The sequence below is a fragment of the Mesoplodon mirus genome (genome assembly GCF_964341445.2).
Source record: "Mesoplodon mirus genome assembly, chromosome: 14".
In the NCBI taxonomy this organism is placed as follows: domain Eukaryota; kingdom Metazoa; phylum Chordata; class Mammalia; order Artiodactyla; family Ziphiidae; genus Mesoplodon; species Mesoplodon mirus.
Genome location: NC_138990.1, coordinates 75,685,202 through 75,702,271, shown reverse-complemented (window position 1 = coordinate 75,702,271; position 17,070 = coordinate 75,685,202). Strand labels below are relative to the sequence as shown.

The following is a 17,070-nucleotide window of genomic DNA, read 5'->3' as shown; positions in this document are numbered from 1 at the left end:
CTGTAGCTGCTGAGCAGGAGGAAAATATATACATGTACATATGTATATCTGAATATCTGAACCTAGATAGAGCCTAATAAAGCCGTAGAGGACCAAGGTAAGGGAAAATCTTAAAGGCTGCTAAGGAGAACATAGTCGGTAAAGGAATAAAAATTAGACTCAATAGAAACATTTCTGTAGCTACAAAACTCTGATACCAAACCAGAAAGGTATAACACAAAGAAAGAAAATTATAGGCCAATTAGGAACATATATGCAAAGATCTTAAAATATTAGATTTCAGCATTGTATTTTTTCTTAAAAATCAAAATTAAGCAGAGTTCATCCAGAAACGCAAGGATGATTCAACATTGGACAGTTAATTGATGCAATAAACCACATTTTCATATTAAAATAAAAACACATAATTACCCCAACAGATGCAGAAAAGTTATTCATAAAATTTAATACCCCTTCATAATAAAAATCTGAGCAATGTAGAGAGATAGAAGTTTGATAGGATATCTATCAAAAACAAAAAGCAAACATCATAATTTATAGTGAGACTTGAGAAGCATTCCAATGAAAGTCTGGAACAATACAAGAATGTTGGCAATTTATGCTGGCTTATTTGTAAATGATAGGATTGTCAACATGGGACTCAAAAGAATTTCAACCAAACCATCAGAACAAATTAAGAGTCTGACATTATGCTGGATATAATATCTATATCTTATAAACGATGGGAAATGACTTCATGGAAACAATTATAAAACACTACTTAAAGCAAAAAAGAATGTCAAAATCTCACCAATTGCACCTTACACAATATTCATGGATGAAAAGGCTTACTTGATCTTTACATAAAAGTTCCAATAAAATATAAAGTTCTAATAAAAATCCCAATAAGTCTTTTTATAAAGGCTAAGTGCAACAAAGGCAATTATGAAGAACAGCAATGTGTGGAGCATCTTGACATACCAAATATCAAAACTTATTATAAAGACAGTGTGGTGTTAGCATAAGAATAGATAAATAGAGCAACAGAACATATTATAAAGTCTCCCAAACAGAACCACACATTTAGGAAAACTTGGTAGGATATAGATGGCATTATAAAGTAGTATAAACTACTTAATAAATGGTGCTGGGACAATAAGTTATCCACATGGAAAAGAATTGAATTCTCTATTTCACATTGATTTTTGTACAACAAAGCCAGTTCTAGGTGGATTAAAGATATGAATGGGGGGCTTCCCTGGTGGCACAGTGGTTGAGAGTCCGCCTGCCGATGCAGGGGAAACGGGTTCGTGCCCCAGTCCGGGAGGATCCCACATGCTGCGGAGCGGCTGGGCCCGTGAGCCATGACCGCTGAGCCTGTGTGTCCGGAGCCTGTGCTCTGCAACGGGAGAGGGCACAACAGTGAGAGGCCCGCGTACCGCAAAAAAAAAAAAAAAAAGATATGAATGGGAAATGAACAGTTAAAAGAAGATATAGAGAAAAATTTTCCTGATCTGAGGTAGAAAGGGTTTCTTAACCAAGACAGAAAAAGCACAAATAACAGATGTAAAATTTGGCTATATTAAAATTAAAATATCTGTACAACAAAAATGAACATGAATGTAAATAAAGCTATAAGACAAGTCATAGATTGAAAGATAAAAACAAAATAGGATCAGTACAAACAATAAAGTACTCCTACAAATTGATAAGCAAAGATAAAGCCAACATAAAATTGGGCAAAAGATTACCAACAGAAAAAATTTCAAACGGCTAATAAACATTCAAAAAGATCCTCAATTTTATTACTGATCAGAGAAGTGCAAATTAAATACCATTTCACATCTATTAGATTGGTAAATACAGTACTGCAAAATAACATCAAGTGTTGGAAAATATGTAGAGAAACAGAATATCTTGCTAGTGAAAATGTAAAAATTGGTTAACGACCACTTCGAGGAGCACTTTGGTGATAGTCAGTACTTGAAGATAAGCATACCCTTCCAACAAGCAACTCTCCTCCCAGAAAACCTCTTGGAAACGTGCACAAGGAGAAAGACACAAGAATGTTGACTGCAGTAGCTTTAAATATTTAACAACGAATACTCTAATATCTATAACAGAACAAATAGTTTGCTTTTATATAACAGAATATCCTATGGCAGTTAAAACGAACTACAGGCATACCTCATTTTATGATGCTTTGCTTTACTGCGCTTTGCAGATCGTGTTTTTTACAAATGGAAGGCTTGTTGCAACCCTGTGTCAAGCCAATCTATCTGCACCATTTTTTGAACAGCATTTGCTCACTTCGTGTCTCTGTGTCACATTCTGGTAATTCTCACAATATTTCAAACTTTTTCATTACTATTATATTTGTTATGGTGATCAGTGATCTCTTATGTTACTATTCTAGTTGTTTTAGGACACCATGAACTGTGCCCCTATAAGACAGCAAACTGTCAAAATAAATGTGTGTGTTCTAACTGCTCCAGCGACCAGCCTTTCCTCCCATGTCTGTCTCTCTCTTCTCGAGATTCCCTTATTCCCTGAGACATAAGAATGTTGAAATTAGGCCAATTAATAACCCTACAATGGCCTCTAAGTGTTCAAGTGAAAGGAAGAGTCACACGCCTCTAAATCAAAAGCTAGAAATGATTAAGCTTAGAGAGGAAGGCATGTCAAAAGTCAGGATAGGCCAAAGGCTAGGCCTCTTGCACCAAACCATTAGCCAAGCTGTGAATGCTAAGGAAAAGTTCTTGAAGGATATTAAAAGTGCTACTCCAGTGAACATGCTAATTAGAAAGTGAAACAGCCTTATTGCTGACATGACGAAAGTTTTAGTGGTCTAGCTAAATCAAAGCAGCCATTAACATTCCCTTAAGCCAAAACCTAATCCAGAGCAAGGCCCTAACTCTTTTCAATTCTGTGAAGGCTGAGAGGTGAGGAAGCTGCAGAAGAAAAGTCTGAAGCTAGCAGAGGTTGTTTCACGAGGTTTAAGGAAAGAAGCCATCTCCATAACATAAGAGTGCAAGGTAAAGCTGCAAGTGCTGGTGTAGAAGCTCCAGCAAGTTATCTAGAAGATCTAGCTAAGATAATTAATGAAGGTGGCTATGCTAAACAACAGATTTTCAATGCAGACAAAATAGCCTTCTATGGGAAAAAGATGCCATCTAGGGCTTTCATAGCTAGAGGGAAGGCAATGCCAGGTTTCAAAGCCTCAAAGGACAAGCTGACTCTCTTTTTAGGGGCTAATGCAGCTGGAACTTGAAGATGAAGCCAATGCTCATTTACCATTCTGAAAATCCTAAGGCCCTTAAGAATTATGCTAAATCTACTCTGCCTGTGCTCTATCAGTGGAACAACAAAGCCTGCATGACAGCACATCTGTTTACAATATGGTTTACTAAATATTTTAAGCCCACTGTTGAGACCTAGTGCTCAGAAGAAAAGATTCCTTTCAAAATATTACTGCTCACTGATAATGCAACTGGTCACCCAAGAGCTGATGGAGGTGTACAATGAGATTAATGTTGTTTTCATGTCTGCTAACACAATATCCATTCTGTAGCCCATGGATCAAGGAGTCATTTTGACTTTTAAGTCTTATTATCTAAGAAATAAATTTGATAAGGCTATAGCTGCCATAGATAGTGATTTCGCTGATGGACTTGGGCAAAGTAAATTGAAACCCTTTCTAAAAGGATTCACCATTTTAGATGACATTAAGAACATCTGTGATACACGGGATGAGTTCAAAATATCAACTTTAACAGGAGTTTGGAAGAAGTTGATTCCAACCCTCATGGATGACTTTAAAGGGGTTCAAGACTTCCGTGAAGCAAGTAACTACAGATGTGGTGGAAATAGCAAGAGAACTAAAAATAGAGGTGAAGCCTAAAGATGTAACTGAATTGCTGTAATCTCATGATAAGACTTAAACAGATGAGGAGCTGCTTCTTATGGATAAGCAAAGAAAGTGGTTTCTTGAGATGGCATCCATTCCTGGTGAAGAAGATATGAAGATTGTTGAAATGACAACAAGGGATTTAGACTACTATGTATATTTAGTTGATAAAGCAGCATCAGGGTTTGAAAAGATTTACTCCAATTTTGAAAGAAGTTCTACTGCGGGTAAAATGCTATCAAACAGTACGTCTTGCTACAGAGAAATGTTCGAGAAAGGAAGACTCAACCAGTGTGTCAAACTTCATTGTCGTCTTATTTAAAGAAACTGCCACATCCACCCCAGCCTTCAGCAACCACCTCCAATGAGTCAACATCAAGGCAAGACTCTCCACCAACAAAAAGATTACAACTGGCTGAAGGCTCAGATGATGGTTACCATTTTTTTTTAGCAATAAAGTATCTTTAAGGTTATATACATTGTTTCTTTAGACATAATGCTATTGCACACTTAATAGACTACAGTAGAGTGTAAACATAATTTTATATGCACTGGGAAACCAAAAAAACTCATGTGACTCGCTTTATTGCGATATTCAATTCACTTTATTGCAATATTTGATTTACTGCGGTGGTCTGAACCCAACCTGCAATACCTCCCAAGTATGCCTGTACAGTTACAAGAATGAACAAGATAAATCTCAAAATAAATAATACTTAGTGGAAAAACACTTTGCAAATGATACATACAGTTCGAATATATTTAAAGTCTAAAAATATACTGAATAATAATACATATATACATATGTAATGTACACACAAAGCTAAATACTTAAGTATAAAAACATTGTGTACAATAAAAACCAAATAGGGACAGTAGTTACCGCAGGAAAGAAGAATGGGAGGGTTTAACTGTTGCTCTAATTTTTATTTTTTTAAAAATCTGAGGCGAATCTGGTAAAATGTTAATATTTCTTAAAGCTGGGAGCTAATACACATGTATTCATCATCTTACTCTCTACCAGTCTCTAGGTGTTTAAAATACTTCACATTTTCTTAAAAAGTGGGAAAATAGTTAATTTAACATAAACAGAACTTTAACAGATGCAAAAATAAAACGTCTCTCTTCTAAAGCGCAGTCCAAATTTTTAAAGAAGGTCAAACCACTCATAAAAAAAGATAGCAGATGCTACCTTTAGATTAGCAAAAAATGCTAATCTGCCTGCTAATGCAGGGGCCACGGGTTTGAGCCCTGGTCTGGGAAGATCCCACATGCTGAGGAGCAACTAAGCCCGTGCGCCACAGCTACTGAGCCTGTGCTCTAGAGCCCGCGAGCCACAACTACTGAAGCCCATGCGCCTCGAGCCCATGCTCCGCAACAAGAGAAGCCACTGTCATGAAAAGCCCACCCACCGCGCAACGAAGAGTAACCCCCACTCGCTGCCAACTAGAGGAAGCCTGTGCGCAGCAACGAAGACCCAACGCAGCCAAAAATAAATAAACAAAACAAATTTATTTTAAAGAAAGTAGCAGAAAGTGTCATCCCAACTTAATAGCATAATTAAAGCTTACTAGTTATGTACCTTCATTATTAAATAAAGTAGCAATTGTGTTCAAATACCTTAAAAAAATTACAAGATTTTAGAACACAGCAGAAATACATTCCAGTATGTTGGGGATTTCTATGTAAGTAAACCTACCATAGTAGGCAATCTGACATTCGAGTCTCACCATCTGAATTAAGATGCCCAGATCCACAGACTTAGAGAAAAGAACTTATGATTACAAGGGCGGAAGGGATAGACTGGGAGTTTGGGATTGACGATGTACACACTGTTATATTTAAAATAGATAACCAACAAGGACCTACTGTATAGTACAGAGAACACTGCTTAATATTCTGTAATAACCTAAATGGGAAAAGAATTTGAAAAAGAATAGATACATGTATATGTATAACTGAATCACTTTGCTGTACACCTGAAACTAACACATTATTAATCAACTCTGCTCCAATATAAAAAATTTTTTAAAAAGATGTCCAGATCCACCCAACACAAAACACGTAAGGCTGTGAAATTCTTCTCTTTTATTCTATTTTAACCTTTTTTGAGTTGTAGATCCATTTAACACTGATTAAAACCAAACAAAAAACCACAGGCCTTAGGAAAAACTCACACACTATCTAGCACACAAAGGCCACTCATAGGCCTCAGTTTTTAACTCCCGCTTTCAAGTTGCTTTTCCAAATCTTTATCCGAAACATTGCTGAGTTATGCTGGAAAAGAACGCAAACTGTACAGGCTTGAGTTCCAGTTGTGTAAAAGTGACCTTTTGGGCTTTCACCAACTTGTCGAGAGATGGTTAAAAGCTTTCGAGACTTTGCTCCCTAACGAGCCGGGGCCGGGCAAATGCCTCTCTCACCTGCTACGGACCGAAAGTCTTAACTCTTTAAGGTGGGGGTGGCGGGGGGAAGAGAGTCGTGCAATTCAGTCAGGGTGTCCCCCAAACACAAGGGACAGGTACCTGACCCTTTCTTCCAAGCACCGGCACCCAGAAAGGAGCCCAGGACTATCGCCACCCGCCCGGAAACGTCGCTGCCGAGAGCCGCCGACTCAGAAACAGCTGTCTGACTCCGAAATTCCCCTTGCAGGCGCCCCAGCAGCACTTCGACCTCCCTTAAGGCTAGGGGTGTGGGTGGGGGCTGGTTGAGAGGGGGAGGGGACACTTCACACCCAACAACGGCCTCAACCGCCTCCTGCGAAGTCCCCGCTACGGCCCACAAAACTCGCGGCCTGAAAAATCGCACACTCACTGGAAAGAGGTGCCGGGTCCTGACCCCGGCCCGGCCCCCGGAATCCGGCGGGTCTCCCAGGGTTTCGGGGGAGGCGGCGGCTGGGACGCCATCTCCGCCTCCTCTCAGATCCCGCTCTGCGCTGGGACTCTCCAGGCCCGAGGACACCAGCCGCTTGAGCGCCAGGCACAACATGCAGAGTACAGAGCCCTCCACCCGGCCCTCCCCTGCGGATGTGGCTTGTGGTGCTTTGCTGGCTGGTGTTACAGCCTAGGAGGATGCCACTAACCTATGGGAAGAAACGCTCTCTTTTTATTTGCGTTGGAAAGAACTTCCATTCTAACAGAGGGTAAGAGCTCATCGATATTTCTGGTGGCGGCTATAATGTCCTAGACGTCAGAGTCCCACGGAAGCTTCCCTGGGACAAGTCCTGCACCCGGCTGGGAGTAATGCCCCACACACCACTCCTCCACCCGCGGGGCAGGCAGGGTGCGTGGCGGCCGGCCAGGCATCTTGACTGGTTTCCCTGCAAACCAGCAGGGGAGAATTCACTCAGTCCTCGCGTGAGGGAGCTGGTACTTTTCGTTCTATAGCTCTCGTTTCCTCGGGGAACAGAATTGCTAGACGCAGTAGGTGCGTTGTCTTTAGTCTTCCCCGTTCCCTCTGAGGGCTGGAAGGGGTTAAATCTCTGGCTCCGGCGCCGTGGGAGAAGGTGAGGCAAGGGGGGTCTGAGGAGAGGGAGTGAGGACTGCGTGCCGGAGAGGTGTGGATGGAGGGGATCGTTTCCTTCCTGTGGGAGAGGCTTTGTTAGCAAGGAGGGGTGAGTGGGAAGTGTTTGGGGACCCGACTGAAGGTGAGAAGGGCTTTCTTGGTTGGCCAAAGGAAAGACTGGAGGTTAGACCTGGGGTTGAACTTTCCAGAAATCTAGAGTAGATTCCACTGCTGAGTGTATCAGTAGCGCGATGAAGTTACGAGCGCCTTTCTTTAAAAATCCACACCCCACCCCCACCCCACAAGACGAATGACACCCTTCTGTATGAAAATGAGTTTTAAAAGATCCCGGGATGTGAGACTCAGCCTGGTTATTTTTCCTGCTCCTGGCTTGTTTGTAATAAATAGTTTCTGTAATCGTCCGAGAAGTGAAAAGAAAAACCATCTTCTCTAGTAAACCAGAGACGGGGCTAGTTACCATTGATTTGTGGAGCAGGGACTCGATCGCCGTAGGATCCTGACACCTGGGAAGAGATTCTCTTGCAATGATATGTTCCAGTTCTTTGGGTAAAGTAAACACGTAAACGAAAAGCAAACATCTTAAAGGCAACCGACAATGAAAACCTTACAGTACGGGATGCATTTCTCAGGGTTTGGTTTCAAAGATAATAAATCTAATATGGAACAACTGATTTCTGATGTCTTATGAAATCCTGTCATTTCAGCGCTGTACATCAAGATGAAATAACTAAATTTAAGAACGTATTTTTTCCTAATGTTAACGCGCTTGGGAAGTCGCTAGATTGTTGCTAGGTGAAAATGATCTTGAGAAATTTGTAAGGCCATTCGATTACTAACATAATTACGAAAGAGGGTTTTGTTTTGCTCTTTTAAGACCTCTTCAAATTACTCAAGACAGGAGATTTCCTAATTCTGAAAGGGTTTGGAAACTTTAGAGCCAAGAGATTATAATGTGTCATTTATTGAGTAGCGTGATACCTTTGTTCTAGTGAACCTACTGGAGAAACAAACATTGTCTTTAAGCCAAAGGGGGGAAAAAGCATAACTTAAGTCTCCTGGGAAATCTTTGATACAAAGTGTCCCTCTTAAGCACTCACTCTTGGATTTATTTATTGGACACGAGGATTTATTTGTTTCTCTTTCTGAGTTAAAGGTTAATTCTCAGTTAAATGAAATCCTTGACCTTAGCTAATGGAAAGGCGGAGAAAAAAAGGACGAGATAGAAACAGTTTCTCTGTGAGGGGAAAGAAACAGTTTCTCTGTGAGGGGAATGCAGTTGGGATACACTTTAAATGCTGATAATCAGCTCCTCGAAGAATCCCAACCCCTTATCAGCATCAAACTATTAGATTAAATGAGCTGGGGGAAGGGATTCAGATCGTTTGTAAATAACAGTGATCATACAGAGCTTCATTATGCAGAGGGTGTTCTTTACATGTTCTGTACTTTCTGGAGCTCAAATTTACTTAGGCAATCCTAAATCAGTTTCCCAATCTGGGTGTCTGAAAGTTCTCACTGGTGTGTCCAGAGAAGCTTGGTTTTCTTCCCTTCCCCTCTCTGACAACTCACGTATTCACCTGAATTAGAACCCAGCCACAGGCAATCTGGTTTTTGTAGTCCTGCCTGCTGACCTTATTTTTATGGTGAAGAGTTCCATAGTACTATCTATTTTCTGTCAAGGATCTATTCTTGATAAGTGGCCACAAACATTTAGAAACTTGCAAGTAAGTAGTGGGTTTTAAAGGGTTAGAAAACACAAACTAATTCTAAGAGTCACATCTTTATAGTAAGCAGTTGGTAAGAGCTTCACCCTCTACAAATATTAAGTTCATTTGAATTAGAAACTGAACAAATTAAAGGTGCCACAATCTTTTATCTCTATGACCTCAGTACCATTACCATGCAATCGTAGTTTTATAAAATATCACTAGTTCCTCATTTTAAAGTAATGTGAGCTGATTCATTCATCAGAAGACCTTTTTTTCCCTCCAAACAGAATGACTAAGTAATTTAATTTTCATTACCCCCCTCCTTCCTGGCAACAAGAACCCATTCTCTATGTAGCATTTACTTCCAAGTGAGTTTGTTCAAATTGCAAAAAAGTGGCAACTTGTTTTAGACAATAATTACTCCAAAATATTTTGCACTTAATTTGTTTTTGTTGGAGTTTTTACTTGTGTATGAAAGGGGAAGATTTTTCTCATTTTGCTAACAGTTCATTTTTATTTAGTTATTATTTCATCAAAGTAAAATTGATGTTTTTGAATCTGATCAGTTTGCTTTGAATACTTGACTGCTTAACTATCATTAAGGTCAGTCAAGTATTACATAACATAGACTGATCTGATTATTTTTTCTAGCAAACTCATTTCTTATTTCTAACAGGAAAGTTTATTGAATTTACAACTCTGTGTTCTCAAACAATACTGAATGGTACAAAATAAAGAGCAAAATTACACTCTGTATTCTTGTTTTCATTACCCTCCTTAGAGACAGCCATTTTATATTAGTTTTTATTTCTTGTGATTGATTTAGTTATGTTGATGCAATTTATCATAATCCAGAATGTTAAAGTCCTTGACAATTAGAAACTTTTACCTGATCCATCTAATAAATTGCCTTCAAGTTTTTGTTTCAATATGGATATAATGAAAGGGACATTATTGGAGAATACCAAATAGTGATTTTCAAATATAAATGTTTTATCTTTAAAGATTTTTATCTTTAAAGGTGACCATATATTTGTCTGTGAAAGTAAAACACAAAAGGTGCTCATTAGTTTTACTTTTTCTTTTTTTCTAGCTGTAGTTATTTAATATGTTTCCACTGACTGTGGAAAACAAGCATGTGGCCCAGTTGTTGCTCAGTACTGGTACCTGTCCAAGATGTATCTTCAGATTCTGTGGTGTGGATTTTCATGCACCATACAAACTTCCCTGCAAGGTAAGGGTATTTTCTTTCTTTCTTTCTTTTTCTTTCTTTCTTTCTTTCTTTCTTTCTTTCTTTCTTTCTTTCTTTCTTTCTCTCTCTCTCTCTCTCTCTCTCTCTCTCTCTCTCTCCCTTCCTTCCTTCCTTCCTTCCTTTCTTTTTTAAGTTAAGAAAGGGTCTTAAATCAATACCTGTGTATTTGAGGGCAAGTATCTGTTCATAACTCTTCATTAAATTTTTAAAAAAACTATAATAAAGTAGTTACCGATAATGGTAACTTTGGAATTGCCATTACCATATAAAATGTAAGTTCCTTCTTAAGTGATTATATTTAACATTTAATGTAGTGAGATCTTTGTGAAGCAATTCACTGGTGCATTTAATGTTTGCATAGATCTTTCCTAAAGAATATCTAGACAGAATATCACAAAATAGTGCGTCTCACCAGATATTAGTAAAATGTAATGGGGGGGTGGAAGCATGGTGGGTTTGGTTGCCTTTTTTCTTTTTCTGTTTTCTGTATTACCACTTGTATTTACAGATAGGTGTTTGCAACTCTCTAGAAGTAAATGCTTATTATCATTTACCACTATTAATAGCAAAAGTAATATACTGAGGTCTTTGACATTTATGGTAATATACAGAGAGCTTTGACATTTAATAGAATATTTCATATAAAATATATAACATTTTGTGAAATATATTTTATTCTAACAGTGATGTTCTTTTCAGAGGCAGATAGTAATTATATACATATGTGTAAATATGTACTTATAAACAGTACGAATACAACACACACACACACACACACACACACACACACACATATTCAACTTCCTATAATTAAAAAATATTGCCCAGGAGTTAGCAATAGCAGTCATTTCTCCTATGTATTAGTTTCTATTATTTTGGAAATAATTATATCCAATATTCATATAGCATTATTATATGTCAAGCTCTCATATAATCCTCACAATAACCTATTAGGTAAGTACATACTATGATTGTCTCTATTTTCAGATGAAGAAACTGAGGCACAGAGAGGTTAAGCAACCTGCCCAAAGTTACACAGCTATTAAGTGAGCAAGCTAGGATATGAACTGTCTGTCTGAATCCAAAGCCTAGAATTTGGAGCTAGAAGACATGGATTTGAATCCCAGTTTCACCACTTTCCAGCTTCAGTTTTCTTCTCTGTAAATGGGCGTGATGATAACATCCACCTCACAGGATTTTAAGGGATAATATCTAATAAAGTATGTGAAAATACTTTGAAAACTGGAAATGGTACATATGCTATGATGATTAATATATACATTTATATTCCTTTATACGCATAATGACTATGAAGTAATAAGATTGAGTTTGTGTAACTTGCCTTACAATTTTTTCAGACACATTTATAATCTATTATTTTATACATATGTTGTAAGTTTTAAAATATATATTATAGAAAGAAACTTAGTGTTACCAACTTTTGTATCATTTTATGTAAATAAACATGAAAATATCTGAGCACTTTTCTGGGTAAATATATTTTGATACTTTCTATTCATGTGATATATGTACACATGCATGTATTTGTACGATGTTATATTGACATTATAGGTCTTAGGTAATAATAAACATATTTGTGTGGGCCATAATATTCCTGTATGTGTATATGTGTATGAGTATGTATTTCTCTGTTAAAGATTTAATAGGAGATCTCATGTCTTAATAAAATGAATTAAATTTGTTTGAGTGAAAGATTTTTCCCTTTAGAGTCAGTAAATTGTAATATGAGTGAATTTCAAAAGGATATTTATTCAACAACTGAATAATAAAACCTGCCCAATTTAGACAAAACAGAAGAAAAGTCCTCTGAGTATTTAGATGAGTGGAATGTCTGAAATATGATAGTGGTTTGAAAGGAATGCCACTTCTTACATTCCAATACAAAGAGTGACAGAAATTAGGCAAACCAGAATGTAGGAGAGGGCTTTTTTCAATTAATGCCTGTAAATGGTTTGTAATTATTATGCCAAATTTCAGCATTGCCAGCATCTGTTTGCCTTTGTTTAGTAAATTGCCTAGAAATTATTTTTACTTAATAGACTTCTAATCTATGTAACTTTTCATATTTCATATTAAATATTGTACATATGAAGTTTTAGTGGTTGTGAGATTATTAAATAACCTAGCATAGATGGAAATTCAGTTTGCATTTCTATTTGCTAATAATTAGAATTGAAGTTGGGTGTTTTTGTTTTTGTTTGTTTGTTTTGCTGAAATTAGCAAGTGAATGACCCTCACAACAGAACTACAGACCAAATTAATAAATTTGTTAATGGAGTCTTTCCATCTCAGATTTAGGATTTTAGCTTCACTGATGTATGAAACTCTTTTGAAAAAATATTCACACATATATTATAGGAATTAGGTATTCTCTTTTAAATTCTCCTGAAGGCCAGTGCTGGCTAATAAAACTAACTGCTCCAGAACCGATATAAGTCAGCATTGTATAAGTCTGTGATATATCATAATTTTCATGCTTCATCTTACCCTTAAGGACATTGTCAAAGTGTCATTACTTTTTTTTTTTTAATTAACTTTCCAGGAGTTGCTCAATGAACTGCAAAAATTCCTGGAAACTGAAAAAGATGAATTAGTTTCAGAAGTTCCAAACCCACCTCCCAAGAAAATTCGACTACAAGGACTAGAAGATGGGATTGATGGGATGGATAATCTGAGTCAAAATGGAGAGGGAAAGATCTCGATTATTGAAGATGGAAGCATTGCTTCCAAGAACTTAAATTTAAATGTATGCAATGTATGCCTAGGAATTCTTCAAGATTTCTGTGAAAAAGAGTTCATTAAAAAGGTAAACTGTTTTTTTATTAATGTGCGATTCGTAAAGATTTTCAGTTCTAAGGCCTAGAATTCTTGTATCCAAAGGAACAATGCCATTCGTTTCAACTTGTTTCACACAAATGGATCATTAGAACGTTTTCTTAATTTTTTTTGAAAAAAGCCTACTATTCTCAAATTACCTTTCTATCAACATGTCTGAAAATTAATGAAATATGTATCCATGTATTTCAGTTATGAGTGCTGTTCAACTGAACAAAAATGTAGCAGTTTTCCCTTTGCTGTTTAACATAGCTAAGGAGTTAGAGAAAAGTTCTTCTTTAGTCATACCTTTTAGTGTCTAGAAAAGCCTAGTGTTACAGCCTTGAGGACGGTACATGATTAAAGGTGGGATTGCTTTTTGTTTCCAGGTATCAAGAGTGCCTATTTGGCTTTATTTTGTTTAAAATCTTTTCTGAATTACCAGGTGACTTAATAGAAAAGTATTTTGATATTCAACAGGTTGTTCTGCAGGTGAGTCCTGGCTCTTTTGGCACCTTGTGATATCAGTCCTCAGGGTCATATTTGGCAAATATTTGATTTCAGGTTGTTTGTGAGAGTTTCCTACTCAAAGGTAAAAGTTTAGAAGTTTTGCAGTGTCATCTCCTGGACCAAAAATTCATGTTATGAAGATTAGTGTAAAAATTTCAGCAATTCCTGGGAATTTATATAATACTTTTTTATGTAATAAAAAATACTTTTTATGTAATACTTTTTTAGGTGTGCCAAAAGGTTGAGGCCTCTGGGTTTGAATTCACCAACTTGGTATTGTCAATCTCCTTCCCACCACAGCTATCTGTAAGAGAGGTAAGGTCATTTACATACATAAAACTATATGTGAAGTACACAATATAAATTTCTAAAAAAATAAGTATAAATATCCCTTCCCATATTATATTTTCACATTTTATGAATTTATTGAATGACTGAAAGCATTCATTACTATAGTTGCTTAATGATGTTGAGTGAATGAATGAGAAAAGGAATTATTGGTTCAAGTTAGTTTATTCATCACAGTACTGCCATCTTTTTAAAAGGTCCTAATTCAGTAGCAACATTCATTGAGCGGCATGTTGGTCAGAGAAAGATATTTGACCAGGACTTCAGAGATCTTTTGGGGCAGATGTATGTGTTTTATAATGGTCCTAGGATAAGATCATTTTAATTTTGATGAGCCTTCTCTTTTCCAGAGTAAAATATAAAAAGATGGCACCTCTTTTAGTCAATGGAAAAAGGGAGAGAAATAGCCTCATATTTATTTTAACTTTTTTCTTTTGGTAAGTGAAATAAATAATAGTAGTCATTATTGTAATGTTCCTATGTGTAGAAACTGATGTGAAAACACAAAACTATCTTTGTTAATACTGTTAAATGTAGTATAGAGAGAATGGCCTCTGTAATCTCAAATTATAATGAGCTGTAAACACATCCATTTATATGTATGAGGTATATTTTCCCTAAGAATCCCAAAGCATCACCTTACATCTTATACTGTCATTTTCTTTGGGTGAATATGTTTATTAGTCCCTAAAAGGCTAAAGATTGACTTAAGACTTGTTGAGGCTGGATAAATGATAGAGAAGAGCTGGGAAGTGAAAAAGAATAGAGTGATTTTAAGTTGTATCTCTGTTGATGACAAGATAATGGAGCAAATGGAAGAGCAAAGGCGGTGATAATGATAATACTGAGGTTTATAAACACTGAAAGTCATTTTCTAGTCAATCATCAATGCATTTCTCATAGATAGGTCATCTCCAGGGTCCAATTTTGGTGGAGAAAAACAGACTTCCAAAAGCTAAGTGACTCACAAAAGCTTTCGGTGTTTGAGTAACAAAAATAGGAAAAGAAATATATTTTCTAAGTGTGGTTATATATCTTACTACCAATCTTCATCTCAAAGTTTATATTTTTACATTAAAATTTGTATTGTCCATTTTTACCACATGTGATGATTTTAACAATATTAACTTAATATTTGTTGAATACTTATGAAGTATTTATATTCCATATTAGAAATAGAAGATGCTGTTTTAAAAAATAGAATTATTCTGCATAAACTCTTCTTGATTTTATTTATTTATTTTTGGCTGCGTTGGGTCTTCGTTGCTGCACGCGGGATTTCTCTAGTTGCAGCAAGCAGGGGCTAGTCTTCGTTGCGGTGCGTGGGCTTCTCATTGCGGTGGCTTCTCTTGTTGTGGAGCACAGGCTCTAGGCATGCAGGCTTCAGTAGTTGTGGCTCGCAGGCTCTAGAGCGTGGGCTCAGTAGTTGCGGTGCATGGGCTTAGTTGTTCCACGGCATGTGGGATCTTCCCGGACCAGGGCTCGAACCCATGTACCCTGCATTGGCAGGCAGATTCTTAACCACTGTGTCACTAAGGAAGTCCTTAAACCTATGTTCTTATACTTGGGTTTAGAAAAACAACTGCCAAGTAAAGGATGAGGCAGGAGTGGCTTGAGCTATGTTTAATTGGAAGATTGGGATTGACACATACACACTACTATATATAAAATAGATAATTAATAAGGACCTACTGTATAGCATAGGAAACTCTACTCAATATTCTGTAATGGCCTATATGGGAAACGAATCTAAAAAAGAGTGGATGTATGTATATGTATAACTGATTCACTTTGCTGTACACCTGAAACTAACACAACATTGTAAATCAACTATACTCCAATAAAAATTTTTTTAAAAAGAGCTGTGTTTATAGTGATGGCTTAGGAGTTTTAGTTAGTAGCCCAATGAGAATTATGGGTGTGATTAGATAAGTTCTTTGGATTTTCATCCAGATATTAGAAGTATAGTATCTGAAAAGATGAAGGTGACAATCCTTTTTTACTCAGTGCTGGCCATTCCTAGAGTACCATATTCAGATGGAATGTTCTACTTTAGGAGGAACAAATACAAATGGGAAGGCATTTTGTAGTAGTCCATGTACTAATCCCCCAAACTTGTGAATATGTTATTTTGCATTTTTAAAAAAGGGACTTGGCTGAAGTAATTAAGGTTAAGGATGATGAAATACAGAGATTATCCTTAATTATCTAGGTGGGCTCAACCTAATCATGTGAGTCCTTAAAAATACCCTTCCTGGCTGAGGTGATGGTAAGAGAAAAAGGTGATTGTGGAAGAATGGTCAGAGAGATGCAGTGTTGCTCACTTTGAAGACAGTGGGAGGGAGCCATGAGCCAAGGAAAATGAGTGGAATCTGAAAGCTAGAAAAGGCAAGGAAACAGGTCCTCCTAGCCTAGAGCCTCCAGAGAAGAATATGGTCCTATTGACCCAGTGAGACCAGTGTCAGGCTTCTGACCTAAAGAACTGTAAGATAATAAATTTGTGTTTTAAACCACTAAATTTGTGGGAATTTGTTATAGCAACAATAGAAACAAACACATTTAGATGAGTGCATTTAGAATGTTGGAGACATCTGAACCCCGGTCACAGGAGCTGCTGCCAAAGGAACTTGGGTTATTGAATTTGGAGAATAGATGATTTAGTGGGACGAATTTGCTCTGCTTAAATATTTGAGGGGTTTTCTCCTGGAGAGATAAAGTAATTTTCAGCTGTAAGGAGGATTATCCAAAACAGGATAGACTGTTTTCAGGAATGGTGAGTTTTCTGTCACCAGAATGTTTAAGCCAAGGCTGGGCAACTACTTGGCAGAGATATATATATATAAGGAAGTTGTAAACCTATAGTTGGTTAGACTAGAGACTTTGTTCAGCCTTTACAAACTTCAACATCCTATATAGTTTTAAGAAAAATATTTATTATAGTAATTTTTAAATGTTACCTTATATTCATGATTGATTCCTCTAAACTCCTACACCACATTACATTA

General features: G+C 37.0%; 2 protein-coding genes across 8 annotated transcripts in view; one reads left to right on the top strand and one right to left on the bottom strand.

The window, feature by feature from the left end:
- The window catches only part of PEX13 (peroxisomal biogenesis factor 13), a 37,078-nt gene extending 30,220 nt beyond the window's left edge, over positions 1-6,858 (bottom strand). The window contains exon 1 of the mRNA XM_082643327.1: positions 6,701-6,858. Within this exon, the coding sequence (XP_082499453.1) occupies positions 6,701-6,792 (92 nt within the window). The 5' untranslated portion in view covers positions 6,793-6,858. The remainder of the gene's footprint in view (positions 1-6,700) is intronic.
- Positions 6,859-6,941: 83 nt separating this feature from the next.
- Positions 6,942-17,070, top strand: part of PUS10 (pseudouridine synthase 10) — a 66,404-nt gene continuing 56,275 nt past the window's right edge. The window contains exons 1-4 of one of the 7 annotated variants that reach the window (XM_082643321.1): positions 6,942-7,028; positions 10,214-10,354; positions 12,936-13,199; positions 13,946-14,032. In XM_082643321.1, the coding sequence (XP_082499447.1) occupies positions 10,229-10,354; positions 12,936-13,199; positions 13,946-14,032 (477 nt within the window). In that variant the 5' untranslated portion in view covers positions 6,942-7,028; positions 10,214-10,228. Of the gene's footprint in view, positions 7,029-7,098; positions 7,313-7,334; positions 7,392-7,424; positions 7,443-7,477; positions 7,500-10,213; positions 10,355-11,431; positions 11,593-12,935; positions 13,200-13,945; positions 14,033-14,415; positions 14,503-17,070 lie in introns of those variants that run through there. The other 6 variants (XM_082643320.1, XM_082643319.1, XM_082643322.1 and 3 more) reach the window with 6 other exon arrangements.